Below are 22,947 nucleotides of genomic sequence, written 5' to 3'. Positions count from 1 at the left end.
GCAGTGCTTAGCTGTGACTGCGACGGATGTCGGCATGGGAGATTTTGGATAGAAAGTGTACGGCCTCCGTCGATGCGAATCCTTCATCAGATTGACAGTTATTCAAAGTCTGAACGAACGCTTTTCACATTATGTAGAGCTTGGAAAGATTTTTCCTCAGAGGATGAACAAGGATTAGAAAATAATGTATCACCATACGAAGTGAAAAAAATCACATTCCGACATACTATAAGGTAGGGATCATAATTGAATTTTATTTTCTCCATCAGACACATTTAAACTGAAATACGAGGGTCATCCGGAAAGTAGTACCCGTTCGTGAAATAAAGACACAAAAGTAAATATTAACAAACATAAAAAATTTTATTTGAAAGAGGATACTTTAAACTACTTCTCAACATAATCTCCAAGCAAATTAAGGCATTTGTCATAACGTGTGACAAGTTTCTGTATTCCTGCTGCATAGTCCTTCGCCGCCAGCTCATTGAGATACGCGAGGGACCCATCTTGCACAAATTTTTGCATAATGCAGATGGTGTTTAACAATTTCATGAACAATTGTTCGAGAAACATTGGGAAAATGCTCACAGATGTCATCAATTGTGACGCGCCGATCGTTCCTCACGAATTCGTCAACTGAGCTCACCAGTTGGTCTGTAATGACAGACGGTCTCTCCGAACGCTCATCGTCGTGTGTGTTCCCCCTCCCCATGTTGAAGTTGCGACACCACCGCCGAACAGACGACTCGTCCATTACATTGTCTCCATACACCTCCTTTAATTGGCGATGAATATCACATGGGCGAACGTTTCTTGCATTGAGGAATTTAATCACTGCCCTCACTTCACAACTGGCGGCGTTCTCAATTTTTTTAAACATTGTAAACAATCACAGAAACAACACAGGCAATGCTAGCGTCACGCAACTTGGCTCAGAGAAGGCAGACAAGCCACTGAAGCTATCTGACCTCGTCCAGCGGCTACTCGCGTCGTCAGCACTTCATGCGGCACGAACGGGTACTACTTTCCGGATGACCCTCGTACATGTACTGAGGCTTCTTGAATATATTTTAGCCATTGATGTCAATGTATTGCAAGTGTTTTAGGCTATATCTGCCCAGTTTTGAGGATGTGAATGTGTTTGATGGAAATATAGTGAATACGAAAATTTAAAACATTGTATCGAAACAAAGTGAAATTTTATACATTTAAAAACATTTTTTAACAGTATTTCATGTCATTATTTTGCGCCAAAATCGCACTATCAAAAGTGGCAGCTTGTGGAGGGGCATTTAACTATCATATTGATTTTGGCGGTTAAAGCTATTAAGTCTTAACACTTTAAAAGTAAATATTCGTTAATTGAAAAATTGAAAATAAAATCCAATTGATTTAAAAAATTCTAAATTAGCAAATTTTCGTTAAAACAGTACCTAGAATGTACTACCATCCTTTGAAGATTTACCAAATGCCTCCAAACCTATGCTCAAAATTTACTAAGTAAATTATTTGATTTCTAATTGAGTGATGCTTTCGTGTATTATTTCCTAAGAGTAAAAGTAAGGCCTATTAATTTTGATTTTTGTTTCAGGCAATAAAAAAACAGTCTGAAGACTTCTAATCCAATATGATGCACTTTTACACCTCAAACTTTCAATAGATAATTCAAGGTAAAATAATTTGTTTAAACGTATACAATGGAAAATGAGAGGGCGTTGTAGGGCAGCGAGAATATTTAAAATAGACATCAGGCCACACCCAGTGTGCTGGGTCGCTGGTGCCATGGTTGAGTGCACTCTCAGACTCTTGCTCAAATTTCGAGGGAATCCTTTGTCCAGGTACTTCAGACACTCAAATATTTAGATTAACTACGTGAATGTGATGGCTCACTGTAACTTCATCTCTGTTGACTACATCATAAGGACGTACGCTCCAAGTATTTTACGACTGTGGGGCAATATCAAGGGAAGGAAAACTAGAAGCAGAACACTGAAATGCAGAATTTAGTCTCGCAATCGTCAATATTCATTTAGATTCGAGGGAGAGAGGATACCTAAAAAGGGATACTTGAAGTCAAATATGCAAAACACGAATTATTGAAATAAATGCTCCTGTTTTTAGTTCACGTTATTGGTAATGCTTTTTTGAAATAACTGCCTTGATACTGGCATTAAATACACCGACAAACTAATAACCAAGAGTTACTTGGAAAACTACTCGTATATAGTTACGGCATTTGGTCAACTGTAGAGGCGATTATAATGCTTGAATTAAATGAATTTCTCATTTTTTCCATCATAGCTCCAAAGCTGACAATAAATTATTTGATGGAAATCGGAGACTGTAAAGAAAGAAATACAGTTGTATCATATTTTGGTATCGTTCCCATTTAAGATTTAATGATCCTACTATATTGTGTAACGATCAATAATGATATTTATAGAATCAACATTACCTGCATTATAAATAATTTGATTATGCATTTGTAAAACCATCGAAAGGTACTTAAAGTTTTCATAGTTAACATATTTAACGTAACATAATTAACTGAAAGTATTAAAAAAAATACACACACACTTATGTGTGTATGTGTATGCTTACACTGAAATCGTTAAGCCACGTCTGTCATGTATGGACCTATTTTTAACGAGGCGTTAACTGTAAGCTGTAGAACCCTAAGGGCACCATTACAGGACCATAACAAAGCTATCTAGGTGCTGAGATGTAATACCATCAGACGGTCAGATAATTTCTCGAATTTACGGCTACTGTGATGACAGATTAGAAGTTACATCACAGGAACCGAAATCAGAACTTACTCAATTCACGATGTGATGCTCACTGCATGTCATTGGACAAAAACTTCAGCTAACGAAAAGATTACAGGTATCCTCTTTGCTAAAATTTGGTAATTTTCCCGAGAGCCCTCCAAAACCGGACCTTTTCACCAAAATTCAAAACTGTGACTTAACCTCTCGTGTTATGCAGTAAGAGTAGCTATTTTCGGAGGTAACCAACAACTGATGTAATTTGCACATTTAGGGATAGAATTTGGTATACCTTGAAAGGAGAGAAGCCTGGCAATGATATCGATAGGCATTCACAATGTGACGACGAATCCGACGGACGTACGTCTGAAAACGTCTGATACGTCTGAAAACTCCACCGAAAATACCACCGTACGGTACGAAGCCTCCTTCATTAAATCTGATATTTTAACTGTATTTACGATCTTAAATATTACCTTATTAAGTGTTGTCTTAATGTACTTCAACTAAAATGGCTCCTTTTACAGAAAAACTTTCCGCCACGGGTTATAATAGGACTATATTTTTAAATGCTTAGGGGCTAGTTAATTTTTCAGAATATTAAAAATTCACGGTGCGTTCTCCCTTGACCGCCAAACGTGCTCAAATAATCTTGAAGAATTAATGCATTTCCAGTTACAATTTACGAGTATAGACACCGATGAAATTGGACTTAATTGGATTAATTGGTTTAACACAAATTGTTCCCAGGAAATTCATTTCCTAATTGATTATGATTAATAATGAAAAATATTTTCATTATTCTAAGGACTCTGAGCTGATTCCAAAATCACTTATTTAATAATTAATATCAACATACTAAAATACATGCGTATAAAACATGATTCAAGCATACAGATAGTTTCATACATTTCCGGTTTTCATTTGATTAACGGGTTTAACTTTCGACACTGTAAATTGGCTCACATCCCAGCCATAGTTGCGTGCTTACAATCTCTATGAAAAGAAACATTTATAATCACTAGTGTATCATAGAATTGTTCACAAACTACTCCTTGTTACTCATATAATGCGCCGTAACGAAATCTTTTTTTTCAAATGGCTTAGAGTAAACTGAAGAAAAATATTTGATTAATGTTCATGGAAAGTACCTCAATACATGTAGCCTCATAAATATCAAATTCCCACTTTTATTTATTTCACTCAATCGATTAGTTTATCTCGGTGAAAATTTGCTCAGGGCAAAAAATCGAGGAGATGAAGAATGAGGAATAGACGAGCGGTTATTCGAGAGAGAATCGACGGCGGAATCAGCATGATCCCTGTGAAGGACGACAATGGATCACCAGGGTCAACGTCCCCTTGGATGGAACAAATGGCGTTCCTTACAGATGAACTCTCGCACGCTACACTAACTCAGAAAAGAGGGCGTGCTGGGGTACCTCAACGAAATTCATCCACCGCCGTCACCTGGGAAGATGAATTGAGATGGCCGTGTGACACAGGGGTCGACCCGGTAAATTTACTTGCATCCCTGTCATAAGTGCGTGCTTATAAGCTCAAGTTTTTATGGGGATTTGAACTTGAGCTCAGAATCATTAGTCCTTAATCTCTGAGATGTTCGCAGACCAAATGACCTTCCTTGCCTGTGATAACAGATGAAACTGAACCTCAATGGAATACGTAATGGGGAAATTATTTTTACACTGAATATAAAAAAGCGTATGAATGGAAATCCATTGTGTAAGTACGTACAGAAGAATTACACACAACAAATAAAAGTGGATGCAGCAAAGAAGTAGAGAGCAGAAAATATATCAATAGTGTAAGACAAATATCCAAGAGAAATTTAAGCGTTATTACCAAATTAACATCCTTCATTTTTGTTTAATTATATTGTAAGATTTTTCTCTCTCTTTGTTAAAATCAATTAGAAGGACTTTTTACTCAATTGATATCTTAATACTAGGATTACATAAAAATCTGGAAAGGGCTCTTATCACTTGCTCTAATTCTAGAGCAAGTGATTTATAATTCACCTTTATACCGTATGCCATTACGCGTTACATTGAAAAACTAATCAAGATCATTTAATACGTGCTACCTCAATGAAAAATAAATGTGGAAGCCGGTCCTTACCTTACCTTAGGTGTAAGGTTCTTACCTTGGAAATGTTTAGTGGTGCTCAACAAAATGAAGGCTTTAATTTTGACTACACACGATATCTTGATTATTCTATGCATATGAACGGTTGGCGTTCAGGGCCCTCTGAGAAGAACAGTATCCTCTCCATTCCGTTTTCACCAGTGAAACTTGCTGTAAGCTCCCTGAAACTTCACTTCCACCAACTGCGGAGCGACGGTCGCTAGGATTGAAACATTAATTTGGGCAGGATACAGACAATGCGGAACGAATGCGCTGCGAATAATGTACTGATAAAAGCCAGGATTCGAGGAAATATTTGACTGAAAAATTCCTTAAACTGGCCAAATCTAAAAAAATAAGTAATGCATGCACTAAGGATTTAAAATTAATTCACTGTGGTAGAACGAACATCCAGTCTTCATTATATTCAAGGATGAGCATCATAGCTCCATCGTAAAACTAGTAACCATTTCTATCAATTGATCCAAATTTATTTTATAATGCATACACATTTTGAGAAGTGATGCTAGAGCTATGAGAGAGGAATGAATTTGTAAAAATAATTAAGCTACCTAGCCAGATAATTTCACAAATATTTTCGTGAAATCTTTAAGGAAAGCATTTATAAACCATTTCACAAAGATCAAATGTGGTGGTGCAAAGTGTGTGTATCCTTTCCTAAATCATAATGACAAATTCAGTGCAATATTGCAACCTCGTGAATCGTTATTCTGTATTCTAGAACTCAAGAAATGGGTTACGTTCGAGCATGTCATGAGGAGGAATACATAACGGCGAATTTAATGATACCATCAGTTTGTTTAAGACACTTGAGAGACATGCAAGATAGTATAGGAGAAATATATAAAACGCGCTTCTTATCCAGGGTAAGGAAATTCCCACACAGAGTCGCCGAAGAGGAAAATTACGGGCCTTGGCTGTGACTGTTGACCCCGAATAGTGCCATCACCTTCATCACAAAAACATTCGCAACATACGCAAGATATTTTTCCTTAGCATTCGCCTAAATAAATATTTGAGCAAAATAAGAGCATTTTCCAGAATTTTAAATGATCATACCATTGAAGTCATAGTCTTAGAATCACATCTATTTCGTTATTGCACATTATAAATAAAGGATAAGCCTTCTTCTCAGGGTTAGAAATGGCAATAGAGCGCACAATTTTACCTCTTCATAATAGATTTAAAACTTGTACATCTATTGAAAAAGCAGTAAACTGTTTCTACAGTACCTGGTAATGCATGCTAATAACTAATTATAACTAAGTTAAGCAGTCACTATGGCATTCCTTCATTCCGTCAAACGGAGTAAAAAAGTGTGCCCATCAGGAATATTCTCCAATGAAATGATTAATATATTCCATAAATATTTGATGTTGAATTTCGACGTAATGTGCACCATGACGATGCTGCGGGGAGTCGTTAGTTTTCTCGGATCGCGAGGTTGACTTGAGATGGATGTGAAATTTATCCTTGTTTCAATAATATTTCTCCAAACTTACGTTTTGCGTAATTTGAAGTGTGTTTTCGAGGGAAATATTCCATTCAACGGACACTTCCACAGAAAATATGGCTCTCATACTAACTTCTGACAGCATGGGGACTAGAGCCATTGATGGAACTGTGATTCACAATACGTACATGTAAATTTGCCTGCCTTTGCATAAAAAAATTTGTGTCCATGTATAAAAATTTCTGCCTATTCAAACTTTAGAGTAGATGATTGCGAGAAGAGTCATATACTGTATGGGAACGCAGTTTCGGCAAGAGAGAGAGAGTTTACTGTGAAGTGCAAACCTATGGCAGAGAGGTGATTGGATGATACAGCTTTTCGAGAATGGAGTTTTCCATGACGAATTCAGGTTTCTGCCTGGTTTCATACGCTTTAGATGCATTTTTACCGGTGCATAAAATATCTTACACTATCCTGAATCAAGGCACAAGGGTATAAAAATTTGTATGCAAAGTAATCAACTCGCAAACACGCTTAAATCTGGGTCAGAAGTAAGCTAAAAAAGCTAAAAAGGTTTCTTCTCCGCTTCTGATAGAATTAAACTGAATTCATCCTGGAGGAAATAAAAGAAATTCAGTTCCGCATATATGCCATATTTACATAATCTGAACTGTTTCCGCTATTACGTCCGTAGTCTAATTCAACAAGAAATACTCAAATCTGCACTTGGAATCAAATTCGAGTCTGTGCCTTTGAACTAGACCGTTTTGGACTCTCGCTAAGCACAAATACATGACTACACGTGCAAATACAAAATTCCATTCGCGTAGCACACACCACACCACCAAGACATGCTGAAACGTGAACGGCGCTGAATACACATAATATCCTTCGCCTCGGTTCAAAGTGAGAGAACTAGGAAACTTATTGAGGTCGCACCATTAATCGCAATGAATGAGAGAAACCTACGGGTGACATACTATATGAAGAGGTAGGTAAAATTTTTTGAGAATGATTCAGAGTTATTCATTAAGGTTGATTTTATCATCAAATGTTTCATTTGCCCATGGGTTAATTTGTAGGTCACACTAGTGTAGCAAACAAAGAGTAATTTCATCAAATGTGATGCCGACTATGAGGTGTATAGGTGCGCGGAGGGTGCGGCCAATGGGGTCGTCAGTTAGAGAAAGAGAGGAGCGCGATTGCTTCCTCATTCCCCGAAATACGTTAGAAACCGACCGGCCACGAGGAAACCCGTTTCCAGTGGATTCCTGGACTAAACGTCCACGCGGTTTCAAAAAGCTAAAACTCCTTTCATATTTCGTCACTCTAGGTTACCCTCCATTCATTTACGAGTCCTGTCCAGCTCCTTTATGCTATAAAAAATACACTGTAATAGATATTGAAAATGTATTATTTTCATCTCAAAACTACCTTTCTCTAATATATATATATATATATATATATATATATCACGATTGTACGGAAAAACTCATACGAGCGGCACAATAATTGGCTGACACAACATAACACAAATAGAAAAGAATAGACACATATAAAAGAACACTTACACGGTAAATTGTTCGAGCTTTCGGCCCTCTCAGGGGCCTTCTTCAAGAGAGACTGAAAATATGCTATGGAACAGGAGAGGGGAAAGAGTTATGGGCGTGGAGGGGAGGTGTGGAGGGGAGGTGTGGAGGGAATGCTGGGAGGGAAATTAAATATGGCGGTTAAGGGTGGGAATTTTAAAGGAACGGAAGGATAGTATGTAGGCGGATTCACGAGTTCTCACCTCTATGTTGGTAGCTGAATCAGGTAGGGATTCTAGGATGCTGAGGGAAAAACACTGGTCGAATGAAAGGTTGTGGGAATTGGCGTGTGAAGGGATAGGAAGAGAAGAGAGTGAGGCAGAATTACAGGAGTATCGGTGATTATTCATTCGGATGGATAAGGGTGTAATGCATTCACCTATGTAGAAGGAAGTGCAGTGCTTGCATGATAAAAGATAAATAATATTTTTTGAGAGGCAATTAGCGTGGGAACGAGGTGGGGGGGCTATGAGGGGATGTAGGGAGAGGGGAGTAGGCATAATAAGAGGACAGGTTTTACATCGGGGGCGGTTGCAAGTTGGGGAAATATTGGGAAATTTGTCACGGGGGGGCGCCAAAGGGTTGGTGGATCTCAGAAGGTTTTTGAGATTGGCGGGTCGTCTGTATGCGATAGATGGGCATTGGGGTAGTAAGGATGAGGTCGCGTCATTGTCATGTAGAATTGGGAACAGTTCTTTAAGGAGGGTTTTCAGTCTGTGTGATCCGGGGTAATAGGTGGTGCAAAGGTTGAGTCCTGCGTCAGATGTGGGCTTGTTATTGTGTGGTGTGTGTGGTCGGGTGGAACGGTGGATTTTATTTCGTAGCAACTTTTCTGGGTAACCGCGTTTGAGGAGTGCAAGGTGTAGATTGGCAAGGTATTTGTTGAGAGTGGCTGTGGTGTTGCAAATTCGGTGTCCGCGGATAGAGAGAGAGTTAGGAATCGAGCGTTTTGTGTGTTGAGGATGACAGCTAGTGTGGTGAAGGTATTGCTGATGGTTAGTGGCTTTGATGTGTACTGAAGTAGTGAATTTGTTGTTTTGAAGTGAGATGTCTGTGTCAAGAAAGGTGATAGTGGAGTCTGAAATGGAAGAGGTGAATTTAACCGTGAAAGATGAATTTAAGGCGGATAAGAAGTTGTTGAGAGAGTCAGAGCCATGTGTCCAGAGAATAAAAATATCGTCTATGTAGCGGACCCAGAAAAGAGGTTGAAGGGGTTGCTGTGACAGGAAGGTCTCTTCGAGAAGGCCCATGAAGAGATTGGCGTATGATGGTGCCATCCTCGTTCCCATCGCTGTGCCTTTTGTCTGTAGGTAAAAACAATTTTGGAAAGTGAATGCATTTTTTGTAAGGACGAAAGTGGCAAGATTGAGGAGAAATTCCGTTGAAGGGCGCTGGGGTAGGGGGCGCAGAGAAAGATAATGCCGGAGGGAGGATAAACCTTCTGCATGGGGAATAGAAGTGTAGAGTGAGGTAACGTCGATGGTGGCCATAAGTAGGTTGGGTGTGGAGGGAATAGAGACGGAATTTAGACGGTCGAGGAAGTGGTACGTGTCTTTCGTGAAGGAGGGCAAGGAGAGTACAAGTGGTTGTAGGTGGTGGTCAAGGAATGCGGAGATTCTTTCGGTGGGAGAATTGCAACTGGAAACTATAGGACGACAGGGGATGTTGGGTTTGTGTATTTTTGGGAGGAGATAAAACTGGGGTGTTCTGGGGTTTGGGGGTGAAAGTAGGGATATGTCTTGGGAGGTGAGGCCTTCTTCTGGTCCGGAGTGGAGGAGAAAAGACCGAATTTCGGTTTGGAAAGTTTGTGTTGGGTTTTTGGTTAGAGTGGTATAGGTGGATGTATCATTCAGGTGAGCGAGGGCTTTGGAAATATAATCTTTGGTGTTTAGAATTACAACAGAGGAGCCTTTGTCGGCGGAGGTAACAACGATGTTAGGATTGGACTGTAGGGTTTTTAGGGCATGACGTTCGTTCATGGAGAGGTTATTTTTCGGTCTGAGATGTTTTCTGAAGGATTGATTGGAAACTTTTTCGATGAGGAGACGTATAAAAATTTCGACAGGATGGTTACTAGGAAGGGGTTTTGGCTCATGAGTTGAAGCCGGGCGGAATTTGTCAAGTGCGGGATTGGTTTTTAGGTTACTGAAAGGTTTACTTTGTGATTTCCAGAAGGCGCGCCATCGAAGGTTTCGGCAGAAATTGAGGGTATCAGTGAGTATGTTTATGTGGTTTATTTTTGGTGTAGGGGAGAAGGATAGGCCTTTGCTAAGAACGGATATTTCATTGTCTGAAAGGCTGGTGTTTGAAAGGTTTACAATGTCATGGGCATTGTCGGGGGGAGGGGGGGTGTTGGGATTGTTCGGTGGTGGCTGGCGTTTTGGAAAAACCGGAGGGCCTTTGGGAGGAGGGGGAAGGTTGTAAATGCTGCGGAGGTCAGGCTTATATTGAAAGAGTGGGGGTGGTTGAGGAGGAGGTGGCGGGAAAGGGTGAGAGTGTGGAATTTTGAGACCAACTCGGAGGTAGGAAATATACAAGTTGGACAGCTTTTTAAGGAGAGTTTGACGTTTTTGTTGGAGGGAACGTAGGGCAGACGAAATTATGGCGTTGAGTTGTGGAATTAGGTGAGCAGAAGCCAAAGAGATTATTTTAAAGAGGGAAAAAAGGTTTGATTTGTGTTGTTCACGAATGCATTGGTATTGCATAAGGATAAGGTGGGTGTATTCTAAAGATTTTTGGTAAGAGAATGCATTAAGGATGGGGTGGATATCGGGAAGAGTAGCAGATAGTGGTAGGGAAATGACTAGACCGTTGGGAACGATTCCTAAGGACAGGCAGGAGGTGAGAAACTCGGTGTGGCTTGTGTATTTGGCGAGCTTATAGGCGTGACGGCGAAAATTTCGGATCCAAGACGGAATGGGATGAGGGTGGTCCATGTTTAGGCGATTGAGAAGGTTGTGGAAAATAAATAGGAAACGAAGGAAGACAGTGGTGAGGGAAAGGATAGCACATTCAAAATAGAGCAGAATCCGCGGCGAAAAACCTGGTGCTGGATCCCACGACGAACACAGAAGAGACAGGAACAGTAGCTAGGTAGCTTAATATCACGATTGTACGGAAAAACTCATACGAGCGGCACAATAATTGGCTGACACAACATAACACAAATAGAAAAGAATAGACACATATAAAAGAACACTTACACGGTAAATTGTTCGAGCTTTCGGCCCTCTCAGGGGCCTTCTTCAAGAGAGACTGAAAATATGCTATGGAACAGGAGAGGGGAAAGAGTTATGGGCGTGGAGGGGAGGTGTGGAGGGGAGGTGTGGAGGGAATGCTGGGAGGGAAATTAAATATGGCGGTTAAGGGTGGGAATTTTAAAGGAACGGAAGGATAGTATGTAGGCGGATTCACGAGTTCTCACCTCTATGTTGGTAGCTGAATCAGGTAGGGATTCTAGGATGCTGAGGGAAAAACACTGGTCGAATGAAAGGTTGTGGGAATTGGCGTGTGAAGGGATAGGAAGAGAAGAGAGTGAGGCAGAATTACAGGAGTATCGGTGATTATTCATTCGGATGGATAAGGGTGTAATGCATTCACCTATGTAGAAGGAAGTGCAGTGCTTGCATGATAAAAGATAAATAATATTTTTTGAGAGGCAATTAGCGTGGGAACGAGGTGGGGGGGCTATGAGGGGATGTAGGGAGAGGGGAGTAGGCATAATAAGAGGACAGGTTTTACATCGGGGGCGGTTGCAAGTTGGGGAAATATTGGGAAATTTGTCACGGGGGGGCGCCAAAGGGTTGGTGGATCTCAGAAGGTTTTTGAGATTGGCGGGTCGTCTGTATGCGATAGATGGGCATTGGGGTAGTAAGGATGAGGTCGCGTCATTGTCATGTAGAATTGGGAACAGTTCTTTAAGGAGGGTTTTCAGTCTGTGTGATCCGGGGTAATAGGTGGTGCAAAGGTTGAGTCCTGCGTCAGATGTGGGCTTGTTATTGTGTGGTGTGTGTGGTCGGGTGGAACGGTGGATTTTATTTCGTAGCAACTTTTCTGGGTAACCGCGTTTGAGGAGTGCAAGGTGTAGATTGGCAAGGTATTTGTTGAGAGTGGCTGTGGTGTTGCAAATTCGGTGTCCGCGGATAGAGAGAGAGTTAGGAATCGAGCGTTTTGTGTGTTGAGGATGACAGCTAGTGTGGTGAAGGTATTGCTGATGGTTAGTGGCTTTGATGTGTACTGAAGTAGTGAATTTGTTGTTTTGAAGTGAGATGTCTGTGTCAAGAAAGGTGATAGTGGAGTCTGAAATGGAAGAGGTGAATTTAACCGTGAAAGATGAATTTAAGGCGGATAAGAAGTTGTTGAGAGAGTCAGAGCCATGTGTCCAGAGAATAAAAATATCGTCTATGTAGCGGACCCAGAAAAGAGGTTGAAGGGGTTGCTGTGACAGGAAGGTCTCTTCGAGAAGGCCCATGAAGAGATTGGCGTATGATGGTGCCATCCTCGTTCCCATCGCTGTGCCTTTTGTCTGTAGGTAAAAACAATTTTGGAAAGTGAATGCATTTTTTGTAAGGACGAAAGTGGCAAGATTGAGGAGAAATTCCGTTGAAGGGCGCTGGGGTAGGGGGCGCAGAGAAAGATAATGCCGGAGGGAGGATAAACCTTCTGCATGGGGAATAGAAGTGTAGAGTGAGGTAACGTCGATGGTGGCCATAAGTAGGTTGGGTGTGGAGGGAATAGAGACGGAATTTAGACGGTCGAGGAAGTGGTACGTGTCTTTCGTGAAGGAGGGCAAGGAGAGTACAAGTGGTTGTAGGTGGTGGTCAAGGAATGCGGAGATTCTTTCGGTGGGAGAATTGCAACTGGAAACTATAGGACGACAGGGGATGTTGGGTTTGTGTATTTTTGGGAGGAGATAAAACTGGGGTGTTCTGGGGTTTGGGGGTGAAAGTAGGGATATGTCTTGGGAGGTGAGGCCTTCTTCTGGTCCGGAGTGGAGGAGAAAAGACCGAATTTCGGTTTGGAAAGTTTGTGTTGGGTTTTTGGTTAGAGTGGTATAGGTGGATGTATCATTCAGGTGAGCGAGGGCTTTGGAAATATAATCTTTGGTGTTTAGAATTACAACAGAGGAGCCTTTGTCGGCGGAGGTAACAACGATGTTAGGATTGGACTGTAGGGTTTTTAGGGCATGACGTTCGTTCATGGAGAGGTTATTTTTCGGTCTGAGATGTTTTCTGAAGGATTGATTGGAAACTTTTTCGATGAGGAGACGTATAAAAATTTCGACAGGATGGTTACTAGGAAGGGGTTTTGGCTCATGAGTTGAAGCCGGGCGGAATTTGTCAAGTGCGGGATTGGTTTTTAGGTTACTGAAAGGTTTACTTTGTGATTTCCAGAAGGCGCGCCATCGAAGGTTTCGGCAGAAATTGAGGGTATCAGTGAGTATGTTTATGTGGTTTATTTTTGGTGTAGGGGAGAAGGATAGGCCTTTGCTAAGAACGGATATTTCATTGTCTGAAAGGCTGGTGTTTGAAAGGTTTACAATGTCATGGGCATTGTCGGGGGGAGGGGGGGTGTTGGGATTGTTCGGTGGTGGCTGGCGTTTTGGAAAAACCGGAGGGCCTTTGGGAGGAGGGGGAAGGTTGTAAATGCTGCGGAGGTCAGGCTTATATTGAAAGAGTGGGGGTGGTTGAGGAGGAGGTGGCGGGAAAGGGTGAGAGTGTGGAATTTTGAGACCAACTCGGAGGTAGGAAATATACAAGTTGGACAGCTTTTTAAGGAGAGTTTGACGTTTTTGTTGGAGGGAACGTAGGGCAGACGAAATTATGGCGTTGAGTTGTGGAATTAGGTGAGCAGAAGCCAAAGAGATTATTTTAAAGAGGGAAAAAAGGTTTGATTTGTGTTGTTCACGAATGCATTGGTATTGCATAAGGATAAGGTGGGTGTATTCTAAAGATTTTTGGTAAGAGAATGCATTAAGGATGGGGTGGATATCGGGAAGAGTAGCAGATAGTGGTAGGGAAATGACTAGACCGTTGGGAACGATTCCTAAGGACAGGCAGGAGGTGAGAAACTCGGTGTGGCTTGTGTATTTGGCGAGCTTATAGGCGTGACGGCGAAAATTTCGGATCCAAGACGGAATGGGATGAGGGTGGTCCATGTTTAGGCGATTGAGAAGGTTGTGGAAAATAAATAGGAAACGAAGGAAGACAGTGGTGAGGGAAAGGATAGCACATTCAAAATAGAGCAGAATCCGCGGCGAAAAACCTGGTGCTGGATCCCACGACGAACACAGAAGAGACAGGAACAGTAGCTAGGTAGCTTAATATCACGATTGTACGGAAAAACTCATACGAGCGGCACAATAATTGGCTGACACAACATAACACAAATAGAAAAGAATAGACACATATAAAAGAACACTTACACGGTAAATTGTTCGAGCTTTCGGCCCTCTCAGGGGCCTTCTTCAAGAGAGACTGAAAATATGCTATGGAACAGGAGAGGGGAAAGAGTTATGGGCGTGGAGGGGAGGTGTGGAGGGGAGGTGTGGAGGGAATGCTGGGAGGGAAATTAAATATGGCGGTTAAGGGTGGGAATTTTAAAGGAACGGAAGGATAGTATGTAGGCGGATTCACGAGTTCTCACCTCTATGTTGGTAGCTGAATCAGGTAGGGATTCTAGGATGCTGAGGGAAAAACACTGGTCGAATGAAAGGTTGTGGGAATTGGCGTGTGAAGGGATAGGAAGAGAAGAGAGTGAGGCAGAATTACAGGAGTATCGGTGATTATTCATTCGGATGGATAAGGGTGTAATGCATTCACCTATGTAGAAGGAAGTGCAGTGCTTGCATGATAAAAGATAAATAATATTTTTTGAGAGGCAATTAGCGTGGGAACGAGGTGGGGGGGCTATGAGGGGATGTAGGGAGAGGGGAGTAGGCATAATAAGAGGACAGGTTTTACATCGGGGGCGGTTGCAAGTTGGGGAAATATTGGGAAATTTGTCACGGGGGGGCGCCAAAGGGTTGGTGGATCTCAGAAGGTTTTTGAGATTGGCGGGTCGTCTGTATGCGATAGATGGGCATTGGGGTAGTAAGGATGAGGTCGCGTCATTGTCATGTAGAATTGGGAACAGTTCTTTAAGGAGGGTTTTCAGTCTGTGTGATCCGGGGTAATAGGTGGTGCAAAGGTTGAGTCCTGCGTCAGATGTGGGCTTGTTATTGTGTGGTGTGTGTGGTCGGGTGGAACGGTGGATTTTATTTCGTAGCAACTTTTCTGGGTAACCGCGTTTGAGGAGTGCAAGGTGTAGATTGGCAAGGTATTTGTTGAGAGTGGCTGTGGTGTTGCAAATTCGGTGTCCGCGGATAGAGAGAGAGTTAGGAATCGAGCGTTTTGTGTGTTGAGGATGACAGCTAGTGTGGTGAAGGTATTGCTGATGGTTAGTGGCATTGATGTGTACTGAAGTAGTGAATTTGTTGTTTTGAAGTGAGATGTCTGTGTCAAGAAAGGTGATAGTGGAGTCTGAAATGGAAGAGGTGAATTTAACCGTGAAAGATGAATTTAAGGCGGATAAGAAGTTGTTGAGAGAGTCAGAGCCATGTGTCCAGAGAATAAAAATATCGTCTATGTAGCGGACCCAGAAAAGAGGTTGAAGGGGTTGCTCAACAACTTCTTATCCGCCTTAAATTCATCTTTCACGGTTAAATTCACCTCTTCCATTTCAGACTCCACTATCACCTTTCTTGACACAGACATCTCACTTCAAAACAACAAATTCACTACTTCAGTACACATCAAAGCCACTAACCATCAGCAATACCTTCACCACACTAGCTGTCATCCTCAACACACAAAACGCTCGATTCCTAACTCTCTCTCTATCCGCGGACACCGAATTTGCAACACCACAGCCACTCTCAACAAATACCTTGCCAATCTACACCTTGCACTCCTCAAACGCGGTTACCCAGAAAAGTTGCTACGAAATAAAATCCACCGTTCCACCCGACCACACACACCACACAATAACAAGCCCACATCTGACGCAGGACTCAACCTTTGCACCACCTATTACCCCGGATCACACAGACTGAAAACCCTCCTTAAAGAACTGTTCCCAATTCTACATGACAATGACGCGACCTCATCCTTACTACCCCAATGCCCATCTATCGCATACAGACGACCCGCCAATCTCAAAAACCTTCTGAGATCCACCAACCCTTTGGCGCCCCCCCGTGACAAATTTCCCAATATTTCCCCAACTTGCAACCGCCCCCGATGTAAAACCTGTCCTCTTATTATGCCTACTCCCCTCTCCCTACATCCCCTCATAGCCCCCCCACCTCGTTCCCACGCTAATTGCCTCTCAAAAAATATTATTTATCTTTTATCATGCAAGCACTGCACTTCCTTCTACATAGGTGAATGCATTACACCCTTATCCATCCGAATGAATAATCACCGATACTCCTGTAATTCTGCCTCACTCTCTTCTCTTCCTATCCCTTCACACGCCAATTCCCACAACCTTTCATTCGACCAGTGTTTTTCCCTCAGCATCCTAGAATCCCTACCTGATTCAGCTACCAACATAGAGGTGAGAACTCGTGAATCCGCCTACATACTATCCTTCCGTTCCTTTAAAATTCCCACCCTTAACCGCCATATTTAATTTCCCTCCCAGCATTCCCTCCACACCTCCCCTCCACACCTCCCCTCCACGCCCATAACTCTTTCCCCTCTCCTGTTCCATAGCATATTTTCAGTCTCTCTTGAAGAAGGCCCCTGAGAGGGCCGAAAGCTCGAACAATTTACCGTGTAAGTGTTCTTTTATATGTGTCTATTCTTTTCTATTTGTGTTATGTTGTGTCAGCCAATTATTGTGCCGCTCGTATGAGTTTTTCCGTACAATCGTGATATTAAGCTACCTAGCTACTGTTCCTGTCTCTTCTGTGTTCGTCGTGGGATCCAGCACCAGGTTTTTCGCCGCGGATTCTGCTCTATTTTGAATGTGCTATCCTTTCCCTCACCACTGTCTTCCTTCGTTTCCTATTTATTTTCCACAACCTTCTCAATCGCCTAAACATGGACCACCCTCATCCCATTCCGTCTTGGATCCGAAATTTTCGCCGTCACGCCTATAAGCTCGCCAAATACACAAGCCACACCGAGTTTCTCACCTCCTGCCTGTCCTTAGGAATCGTTCCCAACGGTCTAGTCATTTCCCTACCACTATCTGCTACTCTTCCCGATATCCACCCCATCCTTAATGCATTCTCTTACCAAAAATCTTTAGAATACACCCACCTTATCCTTATGCAATACCAATGCATTCGTGAACAACACAAATCAAACCTTTTTTCCCTCTTTAAAATAATCTCTTTGGCTTCTGCTCACCTAATTCCACAACTCAACGCCATAATTTCGTCTGCCCTACGTTCCCTCCAACAAAAACGTCAAACTCTCCTTAAAAAGCTGTCCAACTTGTATATTTCCTACCTCCGAGTTGGTCTCAAAATTCCACACTCTCACCCTTTCCCGCCACCTCCTCCTCAACCACCCCCACTCTTTCAATATAAGCCTGACCTCCGCAGCATTTACAACCTTCCCCCTCCTCCCAAAGGCCCTCCGGTTTTTCCAAAACGCCAGCCACCACCGAACAATCCCAACACCCCCCCTCCCCCCGACAATGCCCATGACATTGTAAACCTTTCAAACACCAGCCTTTCAGACAATGAAATATCCGTTCTTAGCAAAGGCCTATCCTTCTCCCCTACACCAAAAATAAACCACATAAACATACTCACTGATACCCTCAATTTCTGCCGAAACCTTCGATGGCGCGCCTTCTGGAAATCACAAAGTAAACCTTTCAGTAACCTAAAAACCAATCCCGCACTTGACAAATTCCGCCCGGCTTCAACTCATGAGCCAAAACCCCTTCCTAGTAACCATCCTGTCGAAATTTTTATACGTCTCCTCATCGAAAAAGTTTCCAATCAATCCTTCAGAAAACATCTCAGACCGAAAAATAACCTCTCCATGAACGAACGTCATGCCCTAAAAACCCTACAGTCCAATCCTAACATCGTTGTTACCTCCGCCGACAAAGGCTCCTCTGTTGTAATTCTAAACACCAAAGATTATATTTCCAAAGCCCTCGCTCACCTGAATGATACATCCACCTATACCACTCTAACCAAAAACCCAACACAAACTTTCCAAACCGAAATTCGGTCTTTTCTCCTCCACTCCGGACCAGAAGAAGGCCTCACCTCCCAAGACATATCCCTACTTTCACCCCCAAACCCCAGAACACCCCAGTTTTATCTCCTCCCAAAAATACACAAACCCAACATCCCCTGTCGTCCTATAGTTTCCAGTTGCAATTCTCCCACCGAAAGAATCTCCGCATTCCTTGACCACCACCTACAACCACTTGTACTCTCCTTGCCCTCCTTCACGAAAGACACGTACCACTTCCTCGACCGTCTAAATTCCGTCTCTATTCCCTCCACACCCAACCTACTTATGGCCACCATCGACGTTACCTCACTCTACACTTCTATTCCCCATGCAGAAGGTTTATCCTCCCTCCGGCATTATCTTTCTCTGCGCCCCCTACCCCAGCGCCCTTCAACGGAATTTCTCCTCAATCTTGCCACTTTCGTCCTTACAAAAAATGCATTCACTTTCCAAAATTGTTTTTACCTACAGACAAAAGGCACAGCGATGGGAACGAGGATGGCACCATCATACGCCAATCTCTTCATGGGCCTTCTCGAAGAGACCTTCCTGTCACAGCAACCCCTTCAACCTCTTTTCTGGGTCCGCTACATAGACGATATTTTTATTCTCTGGACACATGGCTCTGACTCTCTCAACAACTTCTTATCCGCCTTAAATTCATCTTTCACGGTTAAATTCACCTCTTCCATTTCAGACTCCACTATCACCTTTCTTGACACAGACATCTCACTTCAAAACAACAAATTCACTACTTCAGTACACATCAAAGCCACTAACCATCAGCAATACCTTCACCACACTAGCTGTCATCCTCAACACACAAAACGCTCGATTCCTAACTCTCTCTCTATCCGCGGACACCGAATTTGCAACACCACAGCCACTCTCAACAAATACCTTGCCAATCTACACCTTGCACTCCTCAAACGCGGTTACCCAGAAAAGTTGCTACGAAATAAAATCCACCGTTCCACCCGACCACACACACCACACAATAACAAGCCCACATCTGACGCAGGACTCAACCTTTGCACCACCTATTACCCCGGATCACACAGACTGAAAACCCTCCTTAAAGAACTGTTCCCAATTCTACATGACAATGACGCGACCTCATCCTTACTACCCCAATGCCCATCTATCGCATACAGACGACCCGCCAATCTCAAAAACCTTCTGAGATCCACCAACCCTTTGGCGCCCCCCCGTGACAAATTTCCCAATATTTCCCCAACTTGCAACCGCCCCCGATGTAAAACCTGTCCTCTTATTATGCCTACTCCCCTCTCCCTACATCCCCTCATAGCCCCCCCACCTCGTTCCCACGCTAATTGCCTCTCAAAAAATATTATTTATCTTTTATCATGCAAGCACTGCACTTCCTTCTACATAGGTGAATGCATTACACCCTTATCCATCCGAATGAATAATCACCGATACTCCTGTAATTCTGCCTCACTCTCTTCTCTTCCTATCCCTTCACACGCCAATTCCCACAACCTTTCATTCGACCAGTGTTTTTCCCTCAGCATCCTAGAATCCCTACCTGATTCAGCTACCAACATAGAGGTGAGAACTCGTGAATCCGCCTACATACTATCCTTCCGTTCCTTTAAAATTCCCACCCTTAACCGCCATATTTAATTTCCCTCCCAGCATTCCCTCCACACCTCCCCTCCACACCTCCCCTCCACGCCCATAACTCTTTCCCCTCTCCTGTTCCATAGCATATTTTCAGTCTCTCTTGAAGAAGGCCCCTGAGAGGGCCGAAAGCTCGAACAATTTACCGTGTAAGTGTTCTTTTATATGTGTCTATTCTTTTCTATTTGTGTTATGTTGTGTCAGCCAATTATATATATATATATATATATATATATATATATATATATATATATATATATATATATATATAGGTATTTTTACTGGCATTTGGACATCCATAGAGTTTCCAGCTGCAAAGGATTCGAGAATTTATAATAGTCCCGTCGTTGGAGGGCTTGAGGCGAATACTCCCCTCGAAATCTGTGGCTATAAAAGGCGTGCACTGACTCAAAACTTTCAATACCGCATGTTTTTCCAAAGAATGATCTTTCGATGAAGTCCAACAATAGAAACTGAACATGTAAACAATAGAAACTGAAGAATAGAAACTGATCAAAAAAAGCTAATCCCTTCATTGAATTTCTGGGATTCACGGGTGAACGACATTATATATAGTAAATCCGAGTGGCTCAAAGTAGTAAAATTCGTCCTTATTTTATTTCTTTCGGACGTTCTTTCCGGGAAGACAAAATATGGAAAATAAATTAGTGAGAGGTATGAATGAAGACGATTATTTCTTCCGTATATTTATCTAATATTACCATATTTTAGCCGTAAATGATTTTTTTCATCCGTAGCGGTTAATTAAGTTGTCATACAACAGAAAGTATCGGAAGTAGGACTTGTTAGTTTAAAAGTATCAGCTTAATGAATTATAAACTCACTATTCATATCCACACAATAGCACGATTTACTTATTGCATGCGATGAAGTCGGGGTATATTCGTTTTGGTTTCTTACAATTGATACGAATGTCTTCACTATAAACACAAATGAAGGCATACGTGTGGACATTCGTATCAATTTCCCCCACACAGATTTCAGTGTAACTCACGTTTTGTCGATAGCTCAAGTGGTTAAGAGTATCGGCCCGAAAGACCCAAGATGCGTGGTTCCAGTTTCGGTCAAGAAAAGCTTTTTGCACTTGTCATGTGCTCGATTCCGCCTTTCCCACCATTCCTGTGATTGTTTTTATATTTGTTCCTATCCCATTCCTAATATATATATATATATATATATATATATATATATCCATTTTTATGAATAAATGAATCAATAAATAAAAAAATGAAATTAATATATTAATAAATATATTATGTGTACGTGAATATATATATATATATATATATATATATATATATATATATATATATATATAAACCATAAACCAAAAACACAGTTATCAACCCGAAGGTCGGTTTAGTAGGTGATGGTAGAGATCACCTAGTACTAAGCCCTATACGGCGTGTGAAAATTCACACATTCAGGGGGGCCAGTTCCTTTCCCTGTGCCGGTTATGGTTTCCCAGGAAGATCTGGTACCCGAAAAATCACTTTAGCTTGGGTGGAGCTGCAGGTGCCCAGAGTTCCTTGCCCGGGAATCGAACCCGGGACCCTACGGTCAGCAGTCCGACGGATTGTTTCCGTCGAAATATCAAGAAAATACGTGTGAGTGTTCTTCTTTTTTTTGTGTTCCTATATTGTGTGTTACTGTGTATTGTACTATATATATATATATATATTATATATAGTATATATATATATATATATATATATATATATATATATATATATATATATATATATACGCCCAACGGTGTGTGAAATTCACACATCAGTGTAGGGGGTGCCAGTTCCTTTCCTTGTGCCGGTTATGGTTTCCGGTCAGTAGTCCAACGCTCAACCCTCTTTACTACCGCGACCCACCCACTTATATATATATATATATATATATATATATATATATATATGTATAAACAGAAGTGTAGATTTTTAAAACATAGAAACCCAAAGAAAGGTCACTCACATATGTAGTTTAGACGTTTCGACGGCTCGACCGTCGTCATCCTTTATGACTTTATCGGAACAACTATACACTTGATCCGAACAGCTATAAGGGTATTTATTATTACTATGGGTCTTAAGCCAACTTTCTTCCCTCTGTAGAATCTTCCCAGCGGTCCCCACCCACCTTCCTTGCTTGTTTGACTTTCTTCCCATATGATCAATTCCATCCTTCTCAACACTCATTTTTCAAAAGCCTTAACTATGGCTATCACCTTGCTTAAATAACCATATTTTCGCGCGGTACAAAGCTAAACCAGAAATTTAATTGAAATATATAGCAATTAAAAATGAAAAAAGACTTTTTGTCGCATACTTAGCGTGTGATCAAATCTGCCAAATACCCTAGAGGAGGCGGTTGGTAACCATGTAGATAGATATAAGCTGCGGGAGTCCAGCGGTCGGTCCAGTGTCACCCGGAACTGAACCCATGCCCTCCGGTCATTAACTCAGAGGTACGAGTCTTCAGTGCCTCAGAATTGAGAAATTATTTCGAAAGTAATTATTGCATATGAGTCTTAAAAATACCGCATTTTATCCAGAAAATATTCCTCCAGGACTTGGAATTGTAGCCACCAACATTAAAAATTTGAACTATACGCATTAATGTGAATAAATTATTTGCAATTAAAAACAAACTCAAACCCATTCTTCCTTCTCGTTAAGTTCATCATCAAACAATCCGTCATTTCGCAAACTCTCGGTTGGAAATTCAAAAAAATAAGCAAAGGTGTAGATATTTTATTCTTTAAATGCCAGTAAAAGCTGCCTCCACTGCAACCATGCAGTTGACGTAGTACATTGAAACTCAAGCGATTTCAAGACAGACTTGCATATGGTTTGAGAAATGTCTCCTGTACATAAATTTAACACTCAAAATTGCATTTTATCTTTGTTGCTCTCCGTTCATGAAACGCAGGTAGCTATAAAACTTCACTAAAAACTGTGGACATGGACTGTAAATTTACGGATTCGCTATAAAAAACACATGTCTAATGGATTATAGGTGACCTATTTTTGACGCAAAAACTTTATAAGGAACGTTCGCCCGTACAA

General features: G+C 41.7%; 1 protein-coding gene across 1 annotated transcript in view; it reads right to left on the bottom strand.

Moving 5' to 3' along the window:
• The window catches only part of unc-13-4A (BAI1 associated protein 3), a 166,504-nt gene extending 162,759 nt beyond the window's left edge, over positions 1-3,745 (bottom strand). Inside the window, exon 1 of the mRNA XM_071595945.1 lies at positions 3,735-3,745. Within this exon, the coding sequence (XP_071452046.1) occupies positions 3,735-3,745 (11 nt within the window). The remainder of the gene's footprint in view (positions 1-3,734) is intronic.
• Between the last annotated feature and the right edge of the window lie 19,202 nt (positions 3,746-22,947).

Source organism: Hetaerina americana, unplaced genomic scaffold, assembly GCF_022747635.1.
Source record: "Hetaerina americana unplaced genomic scaffold, ioHetAmer1.1.p SCAF_1, whole genome shotgun sequence".
Lineage (NCBI taxonomy): Eukaryota > Metazoa > Arthropoda > Insecta > Odonata > Calopterygidae > Hetaerina > Hetaerina americana.
The sequence above is the reverse complement of the archived record's forward strand: the minus strand, read 5'-3'. Positions and strand labels throughout refer to the sequence as shown.